This window comes from Oncorhynchus gorbuscha, unplaced genomic scaffold, assembly GCF_021184085.1.
Source record: "Oncorhynchus gorbuscha isolate QuinsamMale2020 ecotype Even-year unplaced genomic scaffold, OgorEven_v1.0 Un_scaffold_5755, whole genome shotgun sequence".
NCBI classification, from domain to species: Eukaryota; Metazoa; Chordata; class Actinopteri; order Salmoniformes; family Salmonidae; genus Oncorhynchus; species Oncorhynchus gorbuscha.
In genome coordinates this window covers 6,459-15,738 of record NW_025749486.1, presented here as the reverse complement: position 1 = coordinate 15,738, position 9,280 = coordinate 6,459, and the positions used below count along the sequence as shown (strand labels likewise).

General features: G+C 37.2%; 1 protein-coding gene across 1 annotated transcript; it reads right to left on the bottom strand.

Moving 5' to 3' along the window:
• Positions 1-479: 479 nt before the first annotated feature.
• Positions 480-8,573, bottom strand: LOC124029184 (complement factor D-like). The gene is made up of 5 exons (XM_046340988.1): positions 8,412-8,573; positions 7,953-8,109; positions 7,211-7,352; positions 6,661-6,921; positions 480-1,302 (listed from the first exon to the last, which is right to left on the bottom strand). Exons 1-5 carry the CDS (start codon positions 8,467-8,469, stop codon positions 1,153-1,155), a joined length of 768 nt encoding a protein of 255 aa, XP_046196944.1. The 5' UTR covers positions 8,470-8,573; the 3' UTR covers positions 480-1,152.
• Positions 8,574-9,280: the final 707 nt, after the last annotated feature.

Below are 9,280 nucleotides of genomic sequence, written 5' to 3'. Positions count from 1 at the left end.
CCTGCTCGCCTCCCTACCACTGAGGAAGTACAGTTCCCGCTCAGCCCAGTCAAAACTGTTCGCTTCTCTGGCCCCCAATGGTGGAACAAACTCCTCACGACGCCAGGACAGCGGAGTCAATCACCACCTTCCGGAGACACCTGAAACCCCACCTCTTTAAGGAATACCTAGGATAGGATAAGTAATCCTTCTCACCCCCCCCCTTTAAGATTTAGATGCACTATTGTAAAGTGACTGTTCCACTGGATGTCATAGGGTGAATGCAACAATTTGTAAGTCGCTCTGGATAAGAGCGTCTGCTAAATGACTTAAATGTAATGTAAAATGTAAATGTAACTAGAAGCACAAGCATTTCGCTACACTCGCACTAACATCTGCTAACCATGTGTATGTGACAAATAAAAATGGATTTGATTTGATTTGATTTGAACTAGCCTACCTGGTTAAATAAAGGTGAAATAAAAAAATTAACAAAAACATAATGTATGCATGGTTTTAATTCTGCTTGCACATGTCACAAAATGTTTGAACTTTTCACAGTATATTTGCCCAAAACATGTAAGATTGAAACATTTGCCCAAAACTACAATGACTTCATTGATTCATGCGTATGGTTTATTTGGGTGATTTTTACATAAGGAATGATTATTTGTTTCATAAAGTGGTATAATATAATTAATATTGTTTTACTATGTTATAAGCCATGGTCCTATGAGGCCTTGTCAAAATTAGTGCACTACATATGGAATATATTTGGGACACAACATTCTTCTATTGGTCCCATCTATCCACTGGCTGTAGTGGGAGATGGTTGTGTATAAACCAGGCTTCTATTGAGTCATGGTCTTGTCTATCCACTGGCTGTAGTGGGAGATGGTTGTGTATAAACCAGGCTTCTATTGAGTCGTGGTCTTGTCTATCCACTGGCTGTAGTGGGAGATGGGGTGTATAAACCAGGCTTCTATTGAGTCGTGGTCTTGTCTATCCACTGGCTGTAGTGGGAGATGGTTGTGTATAAACCAGGCTTCTATTGAGTCGTGGTCTTGTCTATCCACTGGCTGTAGTGGGAGATGGTTGTGTATAAACCAGGCTTCTATTGGTCCCATCTATCCACTGGCTGTAGTGGGAGATGGTTGTGTATAAACCAGGCTTCTATTGAGTCATGGTCTTGTCTATCCACTGGCTGTAGTGGGAGATGGTTGTGTATAAACCAGGCTTCTTGCTGGATCCACACTTCTTCCCTCCATTTGAAGTGATCCCAACTGCTACACCATTATACAGGAGAGGACCTCCAGAATCACCCTGCGGGATCACACACACACACACACACACACACACACACACACACACACACACACACACACACACACACACACACACACACACACACACACACACACACACACACACACACACACACACACACACACACACACACATTTAATAGGTTCCTCAGACATCTAAAGGTTATTTCTGTCATTACATATATATTTAATTGAACCCATATTTGCCGACTTACGTCCACTTAGAACACATTCTCATTTACAGCATTGAAATAGTTACAGGGGAGAGGAGGGGGAATGAATGAGCCAATTATAAATGAAAGTAGAAAATGTTGAGGGATATTGGTTATTTCTGTCTATCTATACATCATCAAGAATTTATCAATGGAAGATTTAGACATATTTATTTAAATGGAGGATGTAGACATATTAATATAATTGGAGGATTTATTCAAATGATTTAAATGGAGGATCTAGACATATTATGTAAATGGTAGATTTATTCAAATTATTTTAATGGAGGATCTAGACATATTATGTAAATAGGGGATTTATTCAAATGATTTTATTGGGAGATCTAGACATATTATGTAAATTGGGGACTTATTAAAATTAATTTAAATGGAATATCTAGACATATTATGTAAATAGAAGATTTATTCAAATGAATTTAAATGGAAGATCTAGACATATTAATGTAAATGGAAGATTTATTCAAATGAATTTAAATGGAGGATTTACACTCATTAACGTAATTGCGAAGATGTAGAGATATTAATGTTCATGTAAAATGTAGACATATTAATATAAATAGATGTAGACATATTAATGTAAATAGATGTAGACGTATTAATGTAAATAGATGTAGACATATTAATGTAAATAGATGTAGACATATTAATGTAAATAGATGTAGACATATTAATGTAAATAGATGTAGACGTATTAATGTAAATAGATGTAGACATATTAATGTAAATAGATGTAGACATATTAATGTAAATAGATGTAGACATATTAATATAAATAGATGTAGACATATTAATGTAAATAGATGTAGACGTATTAATGTAAATAGATGTAGACATATTAATGTAAATAGATGTAGACATATTAATGTAAATAGATGTAGACATATTAATATAAATAGATGTAGACATATTAATGTAAATAGATGTAGACATATTAATGTAAATAGATTTAGACATTAATGTAAATAGATGTAGACATATTAATATAAATAGATGTAGACATATTAATATAAATAGATGTAGACATTTTAATATAAATAGATGTAGACATATTAATGTAAATAGATGTAGACATATTAATGTAAATAGATGTAGACATATTAATGTAAATAGATGTAGACATATTAATATAAATAGATGTAGACATATTAATGTAAATAGATGTAGACATATTAATGTAAATAGATGTAGACATATTAATATAAATAGATGTAGACATATTAATGTAAATAGATGTAGACATATTAATGTAAATAGATTTAGACATTAATGTAAATAGATGTAGACATATTAATGTAAATAGATGTAGACATATTAATGTAAATAGATGTAGACATATTAATATAAATAGATGTAGACATATTAATGTAAATAGATTTAGACATTAATGTAAATAGATGTAGACATATTAATGTAAATAGATGTAGACATATTAATATAAATAGATGTAGACATATTAATATAAATAGATGTAGACATATTAATGTAAATAGATGTAGACATATTAATGTAAATGGAGGATGTAGACATATTAATGTAAATAGATGTAGACATATTAATGTAAATAGATGTAGACATATTAATGTAAATGGAGGATGTAGACATATTAATGTAAATAGATGTAGACATATTAATGTAAATATATGTAGACATATTAATATAAATAAATGTAGACATATTAATGTAAATGGAGGATGTAGACATATTAATGTAAATAGATGTAGACATATTAATGTAAATAGATGTAGACATATTAATGTAAATAGATGTAGACATATTAATATAAATAGATTTAGACATTAATGTAAATAGATGTAGACATATTAATGTAAATAGAAGATGTAGACATATTCATGTAAATAGATGTAGACATATTCATGTAAATAGATGTAGACATATTAATGTAAATGGAGGATGTGTACCAATTTGTAAGTCGCTCTGGATAAGAGCATCTGCTAAATGACTTAAATGTAAATGTAATGTGGACATATTAATGTAAATAGATGTAGTCTCCTGACCCCTCCTGTCTCAGCCTCCAGTATTTATGCTGCAGTAATTTATGTGTCGGGGGGCTAGGGTCAGTTTGTTTATCTGGAGTACTTCTCCTGTCCTATTCGGTGTCCTGTGTAAATCTAAGTGTGCGTTCTCTAATTCTCTCCTTCTCTCTTTCTTTCTCTCTCTCGGAGGACCTGAGCCCTAGAACCATGCCCCAGGACTACCTGACATGATGACTCCTTGCTGTCCCCAGTCCACCTGGCCATGCTGCTGCTCCAGTTTCAACTGGCCTGGGCCCTAGGACCATGTCCCAGGACTACCTGACATGAGGACTCCTTGCTGTCCCCAGTCCACCTGGCCATGCTCCTGCTCCAGTTTCAACTGTTCTGCCTTACTATTATTCAACCATGCTGGTCATTTATGAACATTTGAACATCTTGGCCACGTTCTGTTATAATCTCCACCTGGCACAGCCAGAAGAGGACTGGCCACCCCACATATGCTCTCTCTAATTCTCTCTTTCTTTCTCTCTCTCGGAGGACCTGAGCCCTAGGACCGTGCCCCAGGACTACCTGACATGATGGCTCCTTGCTGTCCCCAGTCCATCTGACTGTGCTGCTGCTCCAGTTTCAACTGTTCTGCCTTATTATTATTTGACCATGCTGGTCATTTATGAACATTTGAACATCTTGGTCATGTTCTGTTATAATCTCTACCCGGCACAGCCAGAAGAGGACTGGCCACCCCACATAGCCCGGTTCCTCTCTAGGTTTCTTCCTAGGTTTTGGCCTTTCTAGGGAGTTTTTCCTAGCCACCGTGCTTTTACACCTGCATTGTTTGCTGTTTGGGGTTTTAGGCTGGGTTTCTGTACAGCACTTTGAGATATCAGCTGATGTACGAAGGGCTATATAAATAAATTTGATTTGATTTGATTTGATTTAGACATATTAATGTAAATAGATGTAGACATATTAATGTAAATAGAAGTAGACATATTAATGTAAATAGATGTAGACATATTAATGTAAATGGAGGATGTGGACATATTAATGTAAATAGATGTAGACATATTAATGTAAATAGATGTATACATATTAATGTAAATAGATGTAGACATATTAATGTAAATGGAGGATGTGGACATATTAATGTAAATAGATGTAGACATATTAATGTAAATATATGTAGACATTTTAATATAAATAGATGTAGACATATTAATGTAAATAGATGTAGACATATTAATGTAAATAGATGTAGACATATTAATGTAAATAGATGTAGACATATTAATGTAAATAGATGTAGACATATTAATATAAATAGATGTAGACATATTAATGTAAATGGAGGATGTGGACATATTAATATAAATAGATGTAGACATATTAATGTAAATAGATGTAGACATATTAATGTAAATAGATGTAGACATATTAATGTAAATAGATGTAGACATTTACATTACATTTACATTTAAGTCATTTAGCAGACGCTCTTATCCAGAGCGACTTACAAATTGGTGCATTCACCTTATGACATCCAGTGGAACAGTCACTTTACAATAGTGCATCTAAATCTTAAAGGGGGGGGGGCATATTAGACATATTAGACATATTAATGTAAATAGATGTAGACATATTAATTTAAATAGATGTAGACATATTAATGTAAATGGAGGATGTAGACATATTAATGTAAATAGATGTAGACATATTAATGTAAATAGATGTAGACATATTAATGTAAATAGATGTAGACGTATTAATATAAATAGATGTAGACATATTAATGTAAATAGATGTAGACATATTAATGTAAATAGATGTAGACATATTAATATAAATAGATGTAGACATATTAATGTAAATAGATGTAGACGTATTAATATAAATAGATGTAGACATATTAATGTAAATAGATGTAGACGTATTAATATAAATAGATGTAGACATATTAATGTAAATAGATGTAGACGTATTAATATAAATAGATGTAGACATATTAATGTAAATAGATGTAGACATATTAATGTAAATGGAGGATGTGGACATATTAATGTAAATAGATGTAGACATATTAATGTAAATAGATGTAGACATATTAATGTAAATGGAGGATGTAGACATATTAATGTAAATAGATGTAGACATATTAATGTAAATGGAGGATGTAGACATATTAATGTAAATAGATGTAGACGTATTAATGTAAATAGATGTAGACATATTCATGTAAATAGATGTAGACATATTAATGTAAATGGAAAATTTAGACATATTATTGTGAAGTTCACATGTAGACATCCTGTCTCAGTCTCTGGTATTCACCCTGCAGTAATTTATGTGTCGGGGGGCTTGGGTCAGTCTCCAGTGTCCTGTTTGAATTTAAGTATGCTCTAATTCTCTCTTTCTCTCTCTCTCTCTCTCTCTCTCTCTCTCTCTCTCTCTCTCTCTCTCTCTCTCTCTCTCTCTCTCTCTCTCTCTCTTTCTCTCTCTCTCTCTCTCTCTCTCTCTCTCTCTCTCTCTCTCTCTCTCTCTCTCTCTCTCTCTGTCTCTCTCTCTCTCTCTCTCTCTCTGGGGACCTGAGCCCTTGGACCATGCCTCAGGACTACCTGGCATGATGACTCCTTGTTGTCCCCAGTCCACCTGGCCGTGCTGCTACTCCAGTTTCAACTGTTCTGCCTGCGCATATGGAACCCTGACCTATTCACTGTGATTACTATTATTTGACCATGCTGGTCAGTTGAACATCTTGGCCATGTTCTGTTATAATCTCCACCCGCATAGCCATAAGAGGACTGGCCACCCCTCAGAGCCTGGTTCCTCTTAGTTAGTTCCTCTTAGTTTTTCCTAGCCACCGTGCTTCTAAACCTGCATTGCTTCATGTTTGGGGTTTTAGGCTGGGTTTCTGTAGAGCACTTTGATATATCAGCTGATGTAAGAAGGGCTATATAAGTACATTTGATTTGATTTGACATATGAATATAAATGGCAGATGTAGACATGTAAAAGTGAATGAACATGTAGACATATTAATTCAAATGGAGGATGTAGACAATATTGAAGATCTGGTGGACTTATTTTTTTATATTCTACATTATTTTACAGATTATTTTGTGGTAGACTTACATCACAGGTGTCACTCTGTTTGCTGGCCGCACACAGCATATTTTTGGTGAACTTCCTGCCATAGTAGTCACTGCGGCCGCATCGAACACGGTTCATCACAGCGATGACCAGTTCCTGTAGCTTGTCAGGACGTGACCCCAGGTTGTTCAGTGACCCCCACCCCGCCGTGTTGACCTCCTGTTCCGTGGTGGGGTCAGCCCCATCGTCCTTCTGGAACTTCAGGGACTTTACTGCATCACTGGCAATGATTGGCCGGTCCAGCTGCCAATCACAGAGTAGATTTCTTGCTCAGAGGCAAGAGAATGTGTAGAGTATGTTCCAACTGGCACCCTACTTCCTACATAGTGCACTACTTCTGACCAAAAAAGGAGTCAAAGTGGTCAAAGGTAGTGCACAATGACCGTAATAGGATGCCAAAATGGAGGCAAACCATAAGGGTGTCTTCAAACCATATACATAAACTGTTGAACTTGGGTTGAATTGACCTGGCAGTTAAAGGGGACTGACACAGAGGAGAGAGAGAGAGAGACAAGACTGGTGTGTGACTTACCTTGACCAAAGCAATGTCATTATCATAGTTAGAGATGCTGAAATCAGGGTGACTGAACACTTGAACAATGTCAAAGGTTTGTTTAGAATCCTCCGGTTCGCTCAGAGAGTGAGCTCCTAGGACCACCTTCCTCCCTTCTGACCTGTCAATCAAAACAAACAGCACAAACAAAGATCCATAATGACGATGACGATGTGATGCTCTGAGCAGTGAATCACTTCATCATCATCTTCATCACAAACATGTTAAATACGTCGCCAAATTAATAATGTGCTGCAAAATGTAGTTAATATAATTTATACATCAGTTTGATGGGACAATCTGAGAATCATTTTACTTTCCAATTGTCCATTTCCTGTAATTGTGCATATACAGTGAACTCGTACTACTGTAAAATGTTCCTATAATACCGCTACGGTAGAAACATGAGAACCTACACTACAGGAGAACTCACCCAGAGAGAAAGCATGTTCCTATAATACCGCTACGGTAGAAACATGAGAACCTACACTACAGGAGAACTCACCCAGAGAGAAAGCATGTTCCTATAATACCGCTACGGTAGAAACATGAGAACCTACACTACAGGAGAACTCACCCAGGGAGAAAGCATGTTCCTATAATACCGCTACGGTAGAAACATGAGAACCTACACTACAGGAGAACTCACCCAGAGAGAAAGCATGTTCCTATAATACCGCTACGGTAGAAACATGAGAACCTACACTACAGGAGAACTCACCCAGAGAGAAAGCAGTGTGCGGCGCTCATCACCCACTGATCGGCCACCAGAAACCCTCCGCACTCATGTTTCATCCTGTCGCCGTCGGCGACCTGCAGTGAGGCCATGTACGGACGGGAGTGGGCCTCCGCCTCTCGTCCACCGGTGATAGCATCACCTGAACATACGCCGCAGATAGAGAATCATAAATGTGGATCTAAACATGTCGATAGGTGCATAGATATCTTTGATCTGATAGCGTTTTAGGAGCAGGCTATTCTGTCCATAGAACATCAGAACAGAAATGGGCCTAAGGGTTCATCTAAAAAGTATAATGGTAATTCATAGGCGACCAATTCAGAGTTTGCACACAGATTTTGTTTGTTTGGCTTTGGAAATGCCAATAAACACCTGAAAGCAAGCGGTGTAGGTAATCATTTCTAATTGAGAAAAGCCAGTATTGTAGAAGAATAAACTTACTGCATAAAAAGACAGCCAGCAGAGCAGCAGTCAGGAACAGCCTTCTCTCACAGCCCATTGTGTCAGTCTGTCTGGTTACAGTGTCTCTCAGAGCAGAGAACACACAGTATTATTCTGAACGCAGAAAGGGAGGAAATATATAAATCAGCCAAGTTGGCGCAGAGAGGCGAGGGGAGGACATGCCTCCAACATTCCCACAACTCCAACAGGAAAAACAGGGAGATTGTCAGTGTGGTGCCAGGACAACAACCTCTCCCTCATCGTCAGCAAAACAATGGAGCTGATCGTGGACAACAGGAAACAGAGGGCCGAGCACACCCACACCCACGCTTGTAACGCCAGGGTAGTGGGTTCGATCCCCGGGACCACCCATACGTAGAATGTATGCACACATGACTGTAAGTCGCTTTGGATAAAAGCGTCTGCTAAATGGCATATATTATTATTATTATTACATATCGGAGCAGGTCAAGATCTTCCTGTTCCTCGGTGTCCACATCACTAAGTGCTAAACATGCTCAACACATTCTCATACAGTTGTGAACAGCTACGTGAAGAGCTACGGCATTGCCTCTTCCCCCCTCAGGAGACTGAAAAGATTTGGCATGGGTCCTCAGATCCTCTAAAAGTCCTACAGCTGCACCATCGAGAGTGTTTTGACTGGCTGCATCACCGCTTGGTACGGAAACTGCCTGGCATCTGACCGTAACGGGCTACAGAGGATAGTGCATAAGGTCCAGTACATCACCGGGGCTGAACTCCCTGCCATCCAGGACCTTTATACCAGGCATTTACATTACATTACATTACATTTAAGTCATTTAGCAGACGCTCTTATCCAGAGCGACTTACAAATTGGTGCATTCACC

Coding starts and splice junctions, on each gene's coding strand:
- LOC124029184 (XM_046340988.1), bottom strand. CDS start 8,469: ATGGGCTGTGAGAGAAGGCTGTTCCTGACTGCTGCTCTGCTGGCTGTC. Junction 6,922..7,210: donor ATGACATTGCTTTGGTCAAG/GTAAGTCACACA, acceptor TGTGATTGGCAG/CTGGACCGGCCAATCATTGC. Junction 1,303..6,660: donor AACAGAGTGACACCTGTGAT/GTAAGTCTACCA, acceptor GTGATCCCGCAG/GGTGATTCTGGAGGTCCTCT.